Consider the following 19,336-nt stretch of genomic DNA (forward strand, 5'->3'; position numbering starts at 1 on the left):
GGAGTTTACTTTTGAGTCATCATCTGTAGAATTGTACAGTAATATGGCTACCCTGATATATTGCTTTCAGAAAACTTTGCTTTGAGACAGTAGGTGCCATACATAGAGCATACTTCCTCCAAGGACTTGAGACTCCCTGGGGATGATTATCATTTCCATTCATGTCAGTGCAGGCTCCCATTGGCTTTCAACAGTTATTTTAGGAATTCAGCTTAACTATAAATGCCAGAAAATCTGTGTTCATATGTAGTGACAAGAATGTGTTTGCATTACATCTGTAGACCCTGATGTCAGTAGATTGTGTGCAGCTGCTGCATTTTATGTAAATTTTGCTTCAAAGGGAAAAGGATAAGCCTGAGGTTTACAAAAGGATACAACTTGGAAAGAGCCACAATTTTAATAATGCATTAAGCATTTCTTTCAGACATCTTCTGCAGTGGTAGAGTAACATTGTCTTTGATCTGTATCACTGTAAACTTTGTTTCCTGTCCCTCTGCTGTAGCTAATCCATAAACTAAAGTACAACAATGGTATCATCCTAAAGAGTTTTCTTAAGAGAAAAGTGGCCTTTAGGTTAGCCCAGTTTGTGTTCTTCCTTGGCTTCTGCAAGTTCATTTGTCTACAGGAGTGGTGAAAATTTACAATTCTTTTATCTGATCTTTTAACATACCAACTAGATCAGGCATATGATCCATATGTTTTTGAACATCCATCAACCCCAGTCAGCGTGGCCAGTGGTCAAGGATGCTGGGAACTGTAGTCAAACACCAGCAGGACACTGTATTGACTAGACAAAGGGGAATTAATGGGTGGCATTCAACTCAGTTTTACTCAGAATAGACTTGGTGAAATTAATGGACCTAACTTAGTCATGTTCATTAATTTCAAAGTTAGGTTCGTTAATTTCAATAGGTCTATTCGGAGTAAAACTTAGCTGAATTACTCTCCACCCCAATGTTTCTAACCTAAAATCTCTGAAGTAGGAAAATTAGTAAAGCTGTTGCCATCACTAGAAGAGCTTATTTACATTAGGACTGTAATAGTGTTTATTAACTAAGAAAATGAAGACATGCTAAATTTATTTTAAAGTTTTGTCTTGCTTTCCTTTAAATCAACCCCATAAATATTTTTATAAATATTTTTATCAGCCCTAAAGATACAGAAGCACCGTTCATTTTTTGTTGGGTTGGTTTTGGTTTTAAGCTTGCCTTCTAAATGCCAATAAAGCTGGATACACTGTTCTCTTTGTATCATTTTTTGGAAATGAGATTGAGAGCAGGGCTGTCCATGTTCATCTCAGTAGTGAGTCTGGGGAAGCTGGCTTCTGTGTGAAGTATACTTAAGCAGCCCAAGCTGCTTAGAGCTTTATAGGCCAAAACAAGCACTTCACATTGTGTCCAGAAGCAAATGGAGAGCAAGCACAGTTTTAAATGCAGGTGTCCTGCACTTTAATAGAGTTGGCTATTGGATAAATGGAATGACAGCAAAGAGTGTAAATTTCACTTCCTTCACTGACACCAGTGTGAAAGTAAAAGAGCTTATAATAATGAGCATCACCCACCCTGATGCATTATACTTTTAAATGGAATGCATTCTACCATATAAATTTCAAAATCTAACTCCCTCCTGTTCTGGTCTTTAAAATGGTAACTTGTTGCCACTCACTTCGCAGAAGCGGAAAATGGATGATGGCGATGATGACACAGTCCAAGCCAAAGTTCTGCGTCCTTTGCGAAGCTGTGAGGAACCTTTGACTCCACCACCACATTCGCCTACCCCAATGCTGCAGCTAATACATGACCCTGTGTCACCACGAAGCATAGTGACACGGTCCTCTCCGGGGGCCGGTCCTAGTGACCATCACGGGCCTAGCCGGGATGAACGCTTTAAGAGACGCCAGCTACTTCGGCTGCAAGGCACAGAGCGCACAGTGGTGCGGGAAAAAGAGAACAACCCTAGTGGCAAGAAAGAGCTGTCAGAAGTAGAAAAGGCCAAGCTCCATGGTTCCTATCTTACAGTCACATTACAAAGACCTACCAAAGACATGCATGGCACTTCCATTGTGCCCAAGCTGCAGGCAATCACTGCCTCCTCCACTAATCTGCGGCACTCTCCTCGTGTGGTCATGCGCCAAAGTTCAGCCAGAGCACCCCAGCGGGGTGGAGATGAAGAAGCAGCTGAGGATGAAGAGGAGGAGGAAAGTGCAGAGGAGGAAGAGGAAAGTGCAGAGGAGAGTGGGGCAGCCAGACTGAATGGCCAAGGAGGCAGGGCTCCAGATAGTGAGGAAATCTGGATGCAAAAAGAGGTGTGGATGTCTGTCTTCCGTTATCTCACTCGCAAGGAGCTTTGTGAATGTATGCGTGTATGCAAAACCTGGTACAAATGGTAAGTGACTGCGGAACTGGATCCGCCGCCTGTTTTAATAGTAGTTCTCTCTTTTTCAGAATGTTTTTATTGAATCCCTAAGCCTCTTAGATCCAATTCTGGGTGCTGGACTATATATTGCAAATTTATATGTAATATGCAAATGTAAAAGGGGCAATTTGGGCAAAAGGCAGAAAGCAACTGTATTTAATAATACAGTGCATAAACTTGTGGAATTCACGTCACAGGATGTAGTGTTAGTTGCAAGCTCAGGTGGCTTTTAAAGAGGATTACACAAGGCTATTGGTGGATTGTAACAGTTACTAAAAATTGAATCTCCACCTTCAGTACCAGTATAATGTCTAAGTACCAGGAAAATGTTGTAGACAAAGAAGCTTTTGATTTCTCATTCTTATCTTGCTTTTGAGTTCCCATGCCTAGTCACTGCTGAAAACAAAATGGGGTAGAGGGATCTTGATCTGATCTAGTGCAGCCATTCTTACATAATTATCCTACTAGTCTTTCATCATTTGGGTATTGTCTGACCAAACTCCATGTGTTGCTCCTTTCTGGTAAAGCTGTGTGTAACCAATAGGAATCAAAATGATGGCCTGGGGCTATTAAATCCTAAGAACTTGCTTAAGCAACTCTATGCACCCGAGTTGCTAGTTCTATACTTATTCTATACAACAATCGGACCTAGATTAGATGCAAAATCCTCAGATGGAGGACATGGCCATATTTTACAATTGGGCAGAATTATACTTTCTCCCTCTGTGTCTTAAGAAGCCCATCTCTGAAAAAGGGAGAGATACTAGTTCAACTCCCAGCTTCAGTTTCCCTAAATGCTGCCATCTTTAAGGAGGACCTGTCTTCAAGCATGAGCAGAAAACCTCAGACTCCTTGCTCCCACCCCCCAAAAACTTTCTAAGATGAAGAGTGATTCAAAGGCTAAAAGTCAGAAAAATGAAGCATACCCAATTCAAAAAATTCCGCAGTGGAGAGGTAGAGCAAGATATAGCTATTCTCAGTCAGCCAATATACACAAATGTAACTCTTAGCCTTATGAGTTATCGGCATAGTATCCTGTCTCAAGCCAATTAATTGTATTAGAAAAGACATGTTACCTGCAATGAACACAGAATCAAAGCTGAAAACTTCAAGGATATTCTGCTGATAGACCAGAGGCATCCTAAATCTGATACAGAAAAACTTAGATGGCAACCTCATAATTCAGGAAGCCTTTTACGAGCCAGATTATAATTTCCCCCCCAATATTAATATGCAAATGTCATACCTGGATATAACTTAACGTAGGAGGAGTATTCCAGCCCTCAAGGGTAAGCAAGAGCCCTACTACTATGAGGAGTAGATATTTAAATCAGTAGTTGAGCCCCTCAGATTTCAAGGTATGAAATAATGTTGCTACCCTGGGATCGTTTGGGAGGAAGGGTGAGGTATAAATGTAATAAATAGGATAGCATCTCAGGTGTTTCAAAATTAGAAGCTTAGGACTCCAAGGACATTGGGCATTGCTCACCCCTACAGCAAGACAGTCTTACCCCATGTGTTTTCCGACCAGCAGTGTGAGAGTCAGAGAAACATACATATCAGAAAGACATTACTTTATTCATTCATCAACAACTTCTCAAAAGCACACATTTTTTTAAAGGTGAGGATGTAGAATCCCTTAATATAAATTCTCGGTCACAAAGGAATGCAATAAATTTTGTCTTGGATCAATTAGAAAATATTGTAAGTTTTTTTATTATCAACAAAAGTTTTCTTTTCCACCCGATTTTCGTTTACGACTGCGAATAATGAAATAGCTTTAAAGTGTCTTACAAGTTTTTTCATTTCCCAAATAAGATTTTGCGGGTTACCTCTGCCTTGAATATGTTTACACAGAGAATATCTAGGATGATGATGTTAGGAAGGTGAACATATATCCATCCTACTACCTTAATTCCGATTTTCTTTGTTAGATATATAATGTGTAGTAAGTGTTCTTTGGTTCTATAAAGCTTCATAGATGGAAAAGAATAGACTTGAAGGTGTGTCTAGCAGTAGCCTTCATAGTCAGTTACCTTAGGTATTTTTCAGTGATCTTCAAGAACCATATTTCTATTATCCCTGTGGAAAGAATAAATTTAAGTGTCTCAAAGGAAACACAATATTGTACCAGATACACCTGTTGAAGGGCTGAGGGGAGTTGACTAAGTCCAAGAGAAAAGAATTGGGGTTACCTACCCATCACAGACTGGGGAGGGGGGGCTTTTCTGTTCTCCTTGGTTTCAAAAGACATAAGTACTACTGCTCAGTAAAAGATCCTGTCACAAATAATTGGTCAAAAACCAATAAGTATAAAGTGTTTGTGGAAAGGTGTATTTCTAGTCTAATACAGTGTGTTTCAATTAGGTGTGGTGACAGGAGATTGTGGACGAAGATTGACTTAAGCAGGTACAAGTCCATCACACCTCTGGCACTGGGTGGCATAATCAGGAGGCAGCCAGTCAGCCTTGACCTCAGCTGGACCAATATTTCCAGAAAACAGCTCACCTGGCTCATCAACAGACTACCAGGTTTGTGTTTTAGGCAGCTGGGTGGGTACATCTTCACTATTTGCTTTAGTTTCAAAATTATTGAGTTAAACTGAACATTCCACTATACAGGTCAACTTTGTGGTGCCTGTGAGTGCAGTGGTACCCTTGAAGTTCCCCCCTGGCACCCACTACCTGAACCCCAGCTTACTGGTAGTGAAAGTGGTTACACCCCCCCCCCAGAAAAGTGCATAAAGACAGAAGATGGCAGAGTGACTCCCACTTCAACTTCCAGCTCTGTGTGCTTTTCAATGCACAGATTAGTTCTATTGTAGGCATATCCAACTCCCAAGAAACTGTGATCTACTCCCAGTATAAAAAAACTGGCAGTGATCTACCCATTGTCATTGGAGGGATAAGGATCCCGCGATCTACCAGGATCAGCTGGGGATCTACCGATAGATCACAATCTACTGGCTGGACATCCATGTTCTATCGAAACAGACTTTTATGCAGGTTCCCTGGAAAAGCAAATAGTACATGCTTATACTCTCCTGGGTCCACTTGCCAGCAGTGGGTATAGTTACCCACATACTTGCCACACACAGGAGAAACCACAGTGCCCTCTCAGCTAACCTGTGCAGGTCAGCTGAGGAAGGGGGTTATCACTCCTCTCAGTTCATCAGTTGATTGATATGATGACTGAGGTGGGAACAACTTGCATCCTTGTAATAGCAATGGACACCCCCACCCCCCAGTGCTGTGTCTACTCTTTAAATTTATTTTTCCCGCTGCCAGCAGAATCAGTAAAACAGAGCTTTCCAAACTGTGTTGCAACACGTTAGTGTGTCGGTGTGTCGTGCAAACGCTCCCCGCGCTTCTCCCAGGGCAGGAAAGGGGTTAGTTTAACCTCAGGTTTGCTAGTAAAACTGAATTACTGTGTCACAAAATGATGCATGTCTAAAAAGTTTGTCACGAACATGAAAAGTTTGGAAAGCTCTGCAGTGGAGTCTTGACGAGCCTCAAAAATTGGCTTGGGGGCCAAATACATCTCTTAAACTTAGGGTGGAGAAGTCACTCCTACTTAACCTGAAATGAGGGCTCAAAATAGATCATTGGTTTTGTTTTACTCTCTGATGGATTGGGGGTAGTTCAATGCTGTTAACTGCATGAAACATAACTGTTCTGAAGTAGAAGGCACTAATATTTTCCATCTTTTGCTGTGCTACAGGCCTCAAAGACCTCATCTTGGCAGGCTGCTCCTGGTCAGCAGTGTCTGCTCTCAGTACCTCCACCTGCCCCCTTCTCAGGACACTTGATCTTCGGTGGGCAGTAGGAATCAAGGACCCTCAGATTCGGGACTTGCTCACACCTCCATCAGATAAACCCAGTATGTTTTGCCTTCTGGATATACCAGTGCGTTGTGCTTGCTAGTCAGGTGGGGAAGGGAGAAAGCTGACAAGAGTTGGATGCAATGCAGGTCTTAAAAGGGAAAAATTCAGACCAGAGGGTGTAATTTCTACTTGCATGCTCTAGAGAAACGAGACTGTGCCTTCCAACTTACTTGCATATCTTCCTACAGGCCAAGACAATCGCAGCAAACTCCGTAACATGATAGACTTCCGGTTGGCTGGGCTGGACATAACTGATGCCACACTCCGGCTCATCATTCGCCACATGCCTCTGCTCTCACGACTTGATCTTAGTCACTGCAATCACCTTACGGACCAGTCAACCAACCTATTAACAGCTGTGGGGTCTTCCACGCGAAACTCACTCACTGAAATCAACATGGCAGGTTTGTGCATCTTTGATCGTTTCCCCCGACATGCTAAGGGCTGTGGACCATGTAAAATGGGTGGGGAACCTCTGATCTGTTGGCCGCATTTGATCCACCAGCGGTTCAGCTGTGAAGCAGGTAAAGATGTGGCTGCCAGGGTGTGCTCCCAATTGTGCATTTGCAAGGGAAAGTGGGCTTTGACTCAACCACCCCTCAACTGGAGCTTTGGAAGCCCTGTGCAGTGATCCAGCAGGCAGCTGTCTGCCTGTCTGTTCCATCACTGTGAGGGGCTTGCAAAGCTCTTGGTGCAGAGGTCCTCACCCCACCACCCCACCCAACAGCCAGCTGGCTATTGGGCACAGCTGCACAAGGGATTTTGACAGGTGGGCAATTCCGCCCACCTTACAAGTTTACCCCTAATGTAAAGGCTGTATTCCCTCTTGCCTCACCAAGGTTTCTCTTTTGCTGGAAGAAAGAGAAAATACATCTAAATTTATCCAAGAAGTTTTTGCTCCAGACCAGAGGGATAAATGAAGGATTTAGTCCCAGGAGCCTCATAATGAGGCAGGTGTTATTTCCCTTTTTTTACAGGCCTTCCCCGCCCTGCAGCTCTCATTGTTTGTGGGGTTAACAAAATAGTAATCTGAGGCTGTACTTAATCTTCAAGTATTCAGATCTGGATATACTACAATACTGTATTCTTTAAAAGTATTTGTAGTGACATATTTGAAGCTAGTATCCCTATGTAGCAGAAACACATACCACCTCAATATGCAATACAGGCTGACAGATCATGCCAGATGGAAAATGAGCCTTAAGGGAAATAATCATGTTCCAGCTTTTCTGTCTCCCTCTAGCATAAGAAACTGCTACTAAGGGTCTAATGGTTCATTGTTGCCTGATTCACAAAGAGTGGCTGCCTATGTGTGTCTTGTCAATACAAAAGTCAGACTTGTTCATATTAAGCTGTCAAAAGTTGCGAGGCTTATCAGGTTGAGGTGTGTTGGTATTCAAACAAGCAAGTGCTCTTAAGTCAGAGTTTGAATAGAAGAATCACACTTGCAAACCATAAGAATCATTTGTGTAATGTAAGAGTCTGGACACTTTGTATTTTCTGAGTGTTTATACCAGTGCATTTGTTCTCTGAACACCTTTGTGGCGCTAGGCATTATGCAAATAATGGCACTTGTCATCTTCTCCACAGGCTGCAATAAGCTCACAGACCAGTCCCTGCTGTACCTGCGGCGCATCTCTAACGTCACCCTGATAGACCTGCGTGGTTGCAAGCAGATCACCCGCAAGGCCTGTGAGCACTTCATCTCAGACCTGTCAATCAACAGCCTCTATTGCCTGTCTGATGAAAAGCTGATCCAGAAAATCAGCTAGAGATTTGCCACACACAGACTGAAGAGAAGGAAAGATCCCAGACAAACCCCTCTTGGAGAGCAGACCCTTTCCTCCCCTCCCCCATTTCCCCCACATCCACAGGCAGGGAAGATGCCTGTCTGACTGTGACTGTAATGTCCCTCCTCTCCTTGGGACTTCTGCAGACCAGAAAATCTCACCAGGCATTTGAGGAAGTGGCGAGATTGCTGGACGGGTGCTCTTGTGGGGTGCTTGCTCATCAGCTACATGCTCTAACTTGATGTTTTGTAGCAGCATTTTCAAGGGGGACGTGCCCCTTTCCTTTCTTCTCAACCCTTCCCCCTCTACCATTATATCCCACAAGAAACAACTATACTTACCCATCAGATTGTGGGGGGAGGATCAGACCTGGATGGTGTAGAACAGGTGCACTTTTGCACCTGGTTTTCCTGCTGTCTTGGTATGCAATTTCTTAATATGTCATTGAGCTTGGGAGTCACTTCTCCTGCCCTTCCACACTCTGCTAAGCTTTCTTTCCTTGCCCTTCAGCAGCTGAACAGGCAGCAACTGCTCTGGGCTGATTACGCAGAGCAGTAGTGTAATGTCTACAGCAGCAGTGCCTCTTGTCTGGTAAGGGACTCTCCATGTGCCCCCAGGTCAGCCTGCAGGCACCTTCCAACATGAGACTAGAGCGGGGGTGGCTAAGTGTTCATACGGAGGGAACCATGTTCTTGCCGTCAACTTTCCCAAGAAGGGGAGTTAAGCGAGCATGCTCATCCTCTGAAAAGATGGCGGCGTTTGTAGAGGGAAAGCTGCAACAGAGCTTGGAGGCTTGGGAGGCACCTAGTGGGATTTCTTACACCAGCGGAAGTGGTCTCTGTCCCATAGTCTGTGGAAAGGAGCATTCTTGGGAGATGCTGGCCGACGAAGAAATGCCTCCATCTTGAGGTGCATAGCTGTTGGCTCTTGAGCTGGGAGACGGGTCAATGCCCCATTAGCTGCCTCTCTTTCTTTGCAATGAATGGCCGGTCCAAAGAACTTCTCTCTTGGGCAGCAGAGAGCTTTTTGCACTTTAGAAAGAAAGGTAATATTTTGGAACCCTATTTTATTTCCCCCTGCCCGAGTGACTGGACACTCCTTCCAGCTGTCTGAGCTTGTCAGGGTTTGAATGCACACTTTGCACTCTGCTCTCTTCCCCATAGCGATAGCACAAATTAGACTGCCCTTCACCCCGCCTCCCCCTCTGAGCCTCGCATGGCAAAAAAGAGCTCTCCAGTGTCTGCGCAGCAAGGGAAAGGAGGAATCTGGAGGAAAGCCCAATCCACCCTCGCTGCTTCTGAAGCAATAAGGGAGGGGGAGGAATCCACCCCATAGCTCTCTCAATTGCCCAGCCCGATTGCATTGAATGCTGCGGCACCTGAGCCTCAGGGAAGAGCAGCTTCCCCTGCACTGATGGGGGTGGGGGATAAATATCTAGATCTACTGAATCCCAGAGGTTCCCCCTCACTTCCACATGAGGAGCAGGCTTCTTTGCCGAGAGGACAATGCTAGTGTGATGAGTTCCAGAGTGCCTCAGTACACAGGAGCTTTGCTGCAAATTGAATTTTTCTACAGAAAACGCCCACTGATCTTCTTCTAGAAGTGGAAACCTTCTGCCTTGTTGTGTTGGCTCCTGTGGAAAAAAAAATATTGTAGAATCAATCTCTTGCTTTTGTTTTCTTTCAAAAGAGGAAGGTGAGAATAGCCATAAATAGGAGGTTCAAGTGCATCAGCCCAGATAACTCCCACGGAGATCTCTAGGCTCTGGATATTTTGTGTTTTGTTTTGTTTTTCCAAAGTGGGAGCACCTTCACAACTCTCCATATGCATTGGTCAGCCGGAGAAGTGCTGAAATGCAGCAAGTTGGCATGTCAGGAGCATTAGTCTGGGAAGAATCTCGTCCTGCGGCAAGAGGGATAAAACAAGTAGCAGACTGATTGGGTGGGGTATTGGCTTCGCTGTCCTACAGCCTTCTCAAATGTGGCCCTCAAATGACTGTGGCTTAAACTTCAAAGCAAATTGTGATACTTCAATGCCTAAACTGGCCCCCACCTCAGAGGGCAAGTGATGACATAAAGGAAAGAGAAATTATATATGAAATCACTTAGTGATTTAAAACAAAAACATGCTCCCTAAATAAATCTCCCTAAAGAAAGTCACTATTGTCTAAAAGGGTTTGGTTGTTCTTTTGTGTTCTTTTGTTTTTGTTTTTTTGAAGAAATTGTAAATATATATTTTTTGTTGCTAACTTAGAGTCAATCTCCAATGTTGTGCTTTAAAATTAAATGTAAACATTAAGGGTAAAAGAAACCAAGTCTTGCGCTCTCTCGGTTGACATGTTTAGGGTTGGGGGATATTTGGGGCTAAAGGGAGGGGAGCTAGTTGGGATTTTTTCATTTTCTAATCATTTGCCAATAATGGTTTTAGAGAATCTTTCCTCAAACATATTACCACAGGAATGAGAGACAAGTGAAAGGGGGAAGAGAAGATACCAGCCTCTGAAGGGAGACCTTGTTTCATGGGGTGGATTTTGGAATAAAAATTTCAAGAAAAAACATGCGGGTCTGCATATTGATTGCAATGTGAGCTCATATCCAAGGGTAACTACAGTCTGAATGAGAGAACCCAGTGGGTAATTTATCCTCCCTATATATAGGGATTGTGTATCCCATGCTATTAAAATTTTGTACTCGGGCAATCCAAATTCTGTGTCCAGAAAAACTGAATTCTCTTAACTTGCATCAGTTACACAACCTTGTTCATTTTGCATAGCTTTGTAGGTTTTAAAAAAAGATATAATTATGCCAACTTAGGTAGACATGGGAGATGGACATTGAACTAAACTGGGTACTTGAAGCCCTATTCTCAAACCTTGGAAATACTGCTTATGACTTTGGCAAGCATTACACCTACATTTTCAAGCATACCTTAAAAGTCACGAGGACTAGGAAGTTTTCTTTAAAAATTATGCTAAATTCTGCATTGTCTACCATTTTCTGCATGCCAAGAGTATTGCAGCATATAAATAGCCCTGCTTATATCAAATAGAGGAGTGTTTCCAGGACCACCACACAATTCTAGGTCAAAGGACCCATTACTATAGTTGAAGCCCTTAAGCTTGTTTGGTCTTAGATGGAACATTGTAATGACATTTTGGGCTGTAAGCTCATTGGTAATTTGTAAAAGATAGTGATATTGTTGCACTTCAAGATGGTAATTGAGTTTCAAGATAAATTTATGAGATAACTAAGGCATGAAACTTTATTTCCTTGTAGAGCAGAATAACAAAAACTGAGCAAAATAACATTGAGATAGAATTCCATTGCAATAGCCGCGTGATTCAAACTCCCAACGCCATCTTCCAGGAATCATGTGTTTTGCTATTAGTTTTGCACTCTTACCTAGCACATTGGGTACATCTGGCTAAGCAAATTTGTAAGGCACAGCCACCTCCCAAATACTGATATCCCAATCTTCTGGCATTCTTTTGCATTCACAATTTGTTACATTTTCCTCTCATGCCCAATTAGTGCTTTATTTTCTCCAATCCCTTTCCCTGTCAGCTTTTTAATTTTACTGGCTTCTTGCATTGCTCCTACCTGAGATACAACGTACTGTAATCCTTTCCTAAACGAGAGTATGTTTTTATCATAATTTAATGTAAAAGTAACACATAAAGTTCTTATCTGTTTTGTATGCAAGGTACAGGTGTATCAAGGTCATTTAAGTTGGCTGTTCTTGTTAATTAATTCTATTTGTAGACCACCCTGTACCTGTAGATCTCAGGGCTGTTGTGAGGGGCTATCAAAAAATTTTTTTAAAAAAATCAGACATTTATTTTTAACAGGCTATAGCATCTATATCTCGCCTTATACTTTCTTAATATTACTAAATATATTGGTACTCTTCAAACTATATGAATATCAACAATGAGAGGTGGTGGACTCTCCTTCCTTGGAGGTTCTTAAACAGGTTGGATGGCCATCTGTCATGGATGCTTTAGCTGAGATTCCTGCATTGCAGGGGGTTAGACTAGATGACCCTTGGATCCCTTCCAACTCCAAGATTCTGTGATATCTGAACTATTTATCCAGTCCCTTCTGGCTCACATGCTACAACCTGTTGGTATAAATGTAACTTCAGGGCACTGTGGCCAAAATTGCTGGACTCAATTTTCAAAACACGTTGAAAAAATCGGAAAAGGCTCGGGAAAATGAGTACTGTAGATACCTGGGGGATGGGGGAAAGATCTCTAATTATAAGCTGCCCTGGGAACACTGTAGTGATGAGGATATAGGATAAAGCTGTCAAATAAAAACAAGTTTTCATTCTACGTATTGGCTTCTGATAGGAGCAAGTGCTAATCTAGCAGACGTATATGACAGCTGCTAGCTGAAAACAAATCGGGTAAATCTAGTTCATGAAGACAAAAAGTTCATAATAGCAAGGCCAACTCGTTGGAGCCCTTTACTGAATAGTGTTTGGGGCACTTGTTGAAGATGCCCTGACAGTCTAACAAGTGACTGAGAGAATGCAGGAAATGCAGCATGAAATATGCTGGCCTATAAGGAAAGCAAAGATCATGTGAGCTCATACTCAGAGATCTGTAAAAGAGTGTTAAACATGTCACTTCCTTAGCGTATGTATATGAAAGCCAACTAAAGAGTCTTTGTAAGAAATTGAATTAACTAAGTGTCTTCTGCAGGTTGGTTTGCAAGCTTCTCTTAGGAAATGAGGTATACTTTGTGTTCATTCTGTCAAAAGTTAATGCTAATGGTATATCCTTTATAACTGAAACCGAAAGAAATGTTAGAAGGTGGAAGCAAACATCAAAGACTGCAGCTGTCATGCAGTGATGCATTTGGACTGTCTTGAGCAGCCCTAGGTTTAATCCCTGGCATCTCCCAGTTAAAAGGATCTCCAGAAGTAAGACGTCTGTGTGTGGCCTAGCAGATCCACCACCAGCTCTGGCCTAAATTGACCAGTTTTCCGACTCCATATAAGGCAATATTTTATATGCACCAGCATCTTTGCTACTTTGAAAACACTGTCTCTCATTGGTTGCACAACTGTCAGATAATAGAGCACCAACAGTCGAGATTAATAGCAAATTAATTTCCTTTGATTTTTTAAAATCTTTATACTTCTGTTTGTGAAAATATTAATTTCTCTCTCTTTAGCATCATTTAAACTGTGCTTTTTATTGCCCCAACTCCCCGTACCCCAACCACCACCCTTCAAAAGCAAGCATTGGTGTATGTTGCCACCGTTTAACTTAAAGCCTCAAATTTGGGCAATGTTTGTGGCTACAAATTGCTTCCTCCCTCTTGGAGGAAAAGTACCATCTGCTGAGCTTAATTTATAATCTCCATATTTGGGGCCTTTAAACATCTCCCTAGAGTCCAATTTCCTAAATCCATACCACCCTCTTCCTCATTCATGGATTGATTAAAACCAGAAAATTGCTACTTGAGCCAACAGCAGCTTTTGGATGTTCTGATACTCTGCAGACAATTTCTTTGTGTATATCCACAAACCATGAGGTGGGCAAAATATTTTTGATTTAGATTAATTGATGTTTGGGGTCCCTTTATCACAAGAGAAGGATATGTACTGTGTACCTCTTAATCTGTGTGCTTGGTCTGGAAGAAGTTGAGTGTTCTCTGAGGAAGTTTTTAAGGAAAGATCAGATCATAAGATTAACACTTAAATGCCCACAAGGTTCTAGATTTTGAATTTTGAAGCATCCTGATGTAAAATACAGAAGGCTCCTGCACCCTCGCTCATGGATATGTTTTGGTGTATCTGCAAAATAGCAATGTATTTTAAAAACCAACATGAGTACAGTCTTTCATACAAGCAATTCTACACATGTATAGACAACATGTAAGCACATTCAGTGCAAGAGGTGAACAACTCTGCAGACGCTGGCACAACCAGGTCACTGGAGGATGAAAAATAAATCCATATACCAGGGGGCTGTGCTAGGCCATATGTCTCTACATATTTATTTGCAAATGTGCATCTCCCCTTCAAATATTCATGCTGTTCACCATGTAGTTATTGGTACCAGTTGGCCAGTATTTTCCTGGCCTAATTAGTAAAGCCATGATATCAAAAGTTGGCCACCCTGTGTGAGCACACAAGGAACATCTTACCTGGGTCAGGTGTAGAATGGTATTGAGGTTCTATATTAAAACAATGTTAATTTGCTCTATTTACTTTATTACCTTATTTATGTATTTACTTACTAGTCATTTGTTAGCTTTGTTTTGTTCTTCCACCGAAGTATCCTAAGATGCCTGAATCAAGCCAGTGAGGGAAAATAATTAAGTCTACAATCCTCTCTACCTGGGAGCAAATTCAATGGGACTTACCTTGTGTGTGCATGGCAAATAGCTTGGGATCTAAGTTACTAGATAGTATAGACATACACCATCTGTTAGATTTCTATCCACATAGATTTACTACTCAAGCTTGAACCTTCTTGTAGGTAGCTAAGAGAATATTTTAGTTGCTCAAACTGTAGAGTGAGTTGGTACAAGGCTTTTACAGGCAGAGAGGGCATTGTTGCATAATTTTATATTTACAAATGCTCTATGATGTAACATACATAACATGAGAAAGCTTGAAATCTGTGGGATGGGGAAAATTAAATTGTGGGGAAAATTAAATAGTGGGAAAAGGGGGTCAGATCTTGAAATGGGCTTTCCGGAGTACATTTGTAGTATTAGTATTGTCTCTTACTTTTCCATAAGGTTGTCAGTCCCCATTCCTGCAAAAACCATTTTTCAGATGAGGTTTAACCCAATATTACTTCTCTAATTGTTACAAAGCAGAGAAAGCCCCTTGGGAGAATTTGAAAACCCTTCAGCAAAGGCTGTTTTCTCTTGGTCTAAGCCAGGCAAACTACGGTCCAGGGCCCAGATACGGCCCACCAGGCTCATAAATCCAGCCCACGGAACCTGCCGCCTGCTCAGTCAGTCCCTGTGCTGAGCTAAAGCGGTGCAGCATGGCATTTCTTTGAAAAGAAGCCGCAGATGCCTCACCGCACTGGAAATGACTTCTGTGACACTGGCATGGCTTCGGATTGGCTGCAGGAAGTTCCTGCAGCCAGTCTGAAGCCTCGCCACCCACATGCAGAGGTAAACCTGGCGCAGCCATGAACAGAGAGGCTGGCGGGTGGGCAGCGGGTCTGGGCCGCGCCATGGGCATCATGACAGGGCTTCAGCCAGAGCTTGGCATGCCTGTTGGCCCCGTGCCTGTCGCCCAGCTCAGCACACCTGCTGGTGGTGCGCTCGGCGGCTGCGCCGGAACAGCTGGAGGGTGAGCTGCGCGCCACCTGCCCGGCGTTCCGCATGCATTGGCCACAGCACATGGTGCATGCCACCTGGGAGCTCTGCAGGGACGGGCTGATGGAGCGGCTGCTGCTTGTCAACAACACCAGTGAGCGGGGGGCACCGAAACGCGCTCCTGAGCACATGCAGAGTACGTTCCTCCAGGTCTGGAGGCAGCTGCAGGACTGGCTTGCAGGGTATTTATATTTTTCAAAATATAGTCCATCCATCCCCACAAGGTCTGAGGGAGAGTGGACTGGCCCCCTGATGAAAAAGTTTGCTGACCCCTGATCTAAGCTCATATATCAAACCAGACTAAAGTTCTAATGTGCACTGGAGGCCTGAATATCCTAGCTGCCATTTTAAAAAAATAAAAAAATTTATAGTTCTACCTAGATACAGAGGGATGATTTAAAATGATACCGCATCTATAAAAGCATCCAGGACAAGGACCTCACTGGGACTTGGTCACAATCCCATGGCCCTCCTTATAAAATGCAATCTCTGATTCCTGACCTAGAGCCCACTGTCCTACAGGACTGTTCTGTTCGGTTAGCTGTAAATGTTTCATTTTCCTTATTGTCCTGCTGTCTTTCTTCATCCCTTAACCTCCTACAACTTTGCCTTGACTTCTGCTTGCCCCACTTGTTGATGTCTTTAACAGAGGTACTCTGAAGACACTGCGGGTTTTGAATGGCACTTCGTTGGTAAAGATTAATTTGTTATGTGCATGCACAGAAACACACACATGGAGAGTCTGCTAAAAGGCTCAAAAACCAGTCATATACCTGACTCACCATGGATGGCATGAGCCAAACTTACAGCTCCTGATATTGACTGCTATTTTGTGTATTAAGAAATTAAATATGAGTTATTACTAGTGGGCTTCATCTAATAATCTGCGAAACACTTCTGCTTGTGACTAACTTGTGGAATTTGGCTGACAAATCTGGATTTTTGCTTGCACATTTTGACTTGAGTGTCGGAGACAGGATTGAATTTTGCTGTTTTACTCTGTTGTTGGCTTCCAACTTAACATATGGAAATGGTCACAAAATCTTGGGCATTCGTATTATGTTGATGACTCACAAGTTAAACTGAAGCTAAGCAGCAATTTTCCAACCTGAACCCAATAGTCTTTATTGGAACTAAGCCTGAAATCCTGAACCAGCTTGGTTCTAATTTTTAATAAGCTGTTTCAAAAGATCTCTATTCTGTGTTTTCTCCATTCCTAGCCCTCCTATGTGGTGTTACAATGTAATAATAAACCACCTAATTCAAGTGATCTTGAATAGCTATTCTAGGAGGTTCCAGAGGGTTGTTTTTTTCATCCACAATGCTGCTTTTCAAAAGTGGAAGCTACAGTCACCAAATGTTTTCCCTGCCAAGTAAGGTCATAGTGATCCCATTAATAAAAGCTGAGTGGAGTGTGTCAAGCCATCTATCCATGCAAACATCCTCAAGCATGCAGGGGACTGAAGGCTTTAAGCTATCTTCTCTCAAAGAGGTACCTGGTGTTCAACAAGCAGCTGTGTGACTGGGGAGATGGGTTTTTGATCCAGAGAAGGGCAGTGAGCCATTTTCTAGAAAAAGTCAGAATGGCAGCTTCAGAAATAACCCAATCAAGTTGTCATAAAGATCCTAGTTCTATCTTCCACTGATTTCTCAGTCAAGCTTATCTTCTGCCCCACAGAGCTGAATTCAAGTAACAGTGCACACATCTGCAGCGCCAAAAAGCTGAAGCCAAGAGAGGTTGCAGCTTAAAAAGTTGCCCAAGCATTTCCTTGCCATGGAACGGTGTTCAAAACCCAAACAATTGTTATTTCATTGGTTTTTTAAAAATAGCACCTTATCTACATCACCTTTGCTTCAGACTTATTTCTTCTTTTGTCAATAGTATGTAAAATGCTTCAAAGATTTATCAGATTTTATCTGTTGCTCGTAATGAATTTTGCCTCTACAACTTTGAAGACGCAAAGTAATTTGTATCTCACAGTAAGGTAATAGCTTTAACAGTGTAGACCGGAATTGAGGGGAAGTTGCTACATGATTACAGTATAGGGCCTCTCCCCCTACTCAGATCCCTTCTATTTCTGCCTAGCAGGTAATATTCCTTTCCAGTTCAGAATACTTTAAATATACAGCAAGGGGATACATACAGCAAGACAGAAATTCCACTCCCTGCCTTCCATTGTCATTTGGTTAGTTCATAACCTCTGGTTCAGAGATTTTCTAGCAAGACTTCTCAAGAAGCTGTTCAGAAGCTTCCTCCATGAGATCAGTACCAACAGACAAATGTACCTGAAAGTGAAAAGGCCATAGCGTTTGGTAGGTGATACAGCACATGCTGTGCAGGCAAGAGTCCCAGATCAGTCCTTGGACCTTCTCCAAAAGCAGGCATGGGGAACCGTTGGCCCTCCAGATGCTGCTGCACTACAATGCCCAGCAATCCTGGCCATTGGCCAGCTTGTTGGGGCTGATGGGATTTGTAGTGCAGCAACATCTGGAGGACCAAAGGTTCCTTGCTGCTGTCCTGAAAATATCAGGCAGTGGGTGATGGGGGAAGAGCCTCTTGCAAAGAGCTGGTGCTAGTCAGTGTAGTGGATTGTGCTAGGTGGCTGGAGAGTCTGACTTGGTAGAAAGCAGATTCCTATCTTCCGAAATGCAGCTTTCCCATCGCTCCCAACCCCAAAGCTAAATTTGGGAGGAGTGGCATCGTCTGAACCAAAAGGGTCCTGCTAGTGCTCAGCATGTGTGTGTGCCCACCCTATATATCCTCTACAACACACAGGGTTTCCATGATGACCTGGCTGAATTCTACAGTAGTCTTTTGATATGGAAAGTCAAGGCAGAAAGTTTGAAAACCACTGTCCTAGTTATGCAGGGCCTAATAAGGAAATGTGTGTTGGCTTCCCCTGGAGCCCTACAGTACTTACATCACTTTAAACATATTATTTCCTGGCCACATATATGGCATTTTGCCGGCTTCTCCTCCACAGGAAAAATTGGTCTTCTTCCCCAGGGTGGAGAGCGGTTTCTGTTGTATGGCGGTGCTGGTCTCACTTGGGTGAGGATGATCAACAGTAGTTGCTCTTCCTCCTCCTGGCCCTAGGTGAATAAGCTGGTGTGAACAATTCCGAATTCTGCTCTGGAGTAGGAGTGGGTAGACCTTTGTTAACTTTGTGGCCCCTTTCTGTCGCTTAGTCTGTGCATATATGGGTGTAGGATCAGAAGCCTAACTACATCAGGACTGCCATATTTCAAACAGTGAAAATCCGGACAGAAAAGTTGTTGAGCTTTTGTTGCTGTTTGGCCAAAGTTGTTGAGCTTTTTGGGCTACCACCAAACATCCGGATTTTCCTGGACATTTACCCAATTTCCACCTGGACACTCTTGCCGACTGCAGTATTTCATATATCTTCAGGAAAATCCAGATATATGGCAACTCTAAACTTCATTAAACTTTTCTTGTTGTATTCAGATAAAATGTTCGTTGAAGCAATGTTATTTTTAGGTTTTCCTGCTGGAGCAACAGACATTTACTATACTGTGTAGTGGCCTGCTGATGAAAAACAGAGCTGCAAGAGCAAAGGTAGGGGAGAGTAATAATTCCAAGGACTGGAATGTAAATGCCTCACAGAATCCTCCTTGGAAACGTACCCTGGAATTATCCACGCTAAGTCTCCCAAATGTGTGTGCTGCTCTGATCTCAAAGTCTGAATGGCTCAGAAATAGGCCTCTATTTTATTTATTTTCAGTATTATTGATATAAATAAAAGCAGGAGAAATACATGCACTTGGAAGATGTGAAACAGTAGGTCACAGTGGAGTCCTGTGGTACCTTTCAGGTTAATTTATTAGTGCAGGATTTTTTTTTAAGCCAGTAAACAGGCTTGCATCTGCTGAAAGGG

General features: G+C 42.8%; 1 protein-coding gene and 1 long non-coding RNA gene across 5 annotated transcripts in view; one reads left to right on the top strand and one right to left on the bottom strand.

Moving 5' to 3' along the window:
- The window catches only part of KDM2A (lysine demethylase 2A), a 53,016-nt gene extending 42,224 nt beyond the window's left edge, over positions 1-10,792 (top strand). For all 3 annotated transcript variants that reach the window (XM_081877316.1, XM_081877317.1, XM_081877315.1), the window contains exons 18-22: positions 1,673-2,385; positions 4,783-4,946; positions 6,136-6,294; positions 6,487-6,702; positions 7,889-10,792. In XM_081877316.1, coding sequence (XP_081733442.1) covers positions 1,673-2,385; positions 4,783-4,946; positions 6,136-6,294; positions 6,487-6,702; positions 7,889-8,070 — 1,434 coding nt within the window. In that variant the 3' untranslated portion in view covers positions 8,071-10,792. The remainder of the gene's footprint in view (positions 1-1,672; positions 2,386-4,782; positions 4,947-6,135; positions 6,295-6,486; positions 6,703-7,888) is intronic.
- Positions 10,793-11,906: 1,114 nt separating this feature from the next.
- Positions 11,907-19,113, bottom strand: LOC309351142. Of its 2 annotated transcripts, none has more exons than XR_014160718.1 (3): positions 17,727-19,113; positions 13,710-13,893; positions 11,907-12,392 (listed from the first exon to the last, which is right to left on the bottom strand). It is a non-coding gene; the product is annotated as an uncharacterized lncRNA (long non-coding RNA). The 2 variants fall into 2 exon arrangements; XR_014160719.1 differs by lacking the exon at positions 17,727-19,113 and adding an exon at positions 14,340-14,395.
- Positions 19,114-19,336: the final 223 nt, after the last annotated feature.

Source organism: Podarcis erhardii (assembly GCF_964252035.2).
Source record: "Podarcis erhardii genome assembly, chromosome: 1".
Classification (NCBI taxonomy): domain Eukaryota; kingdom Metazoa; phylum Chordata; class Lepidosauria; order Squamata; family Lacertidae; genus Podarcis; species Podarcis erhardii.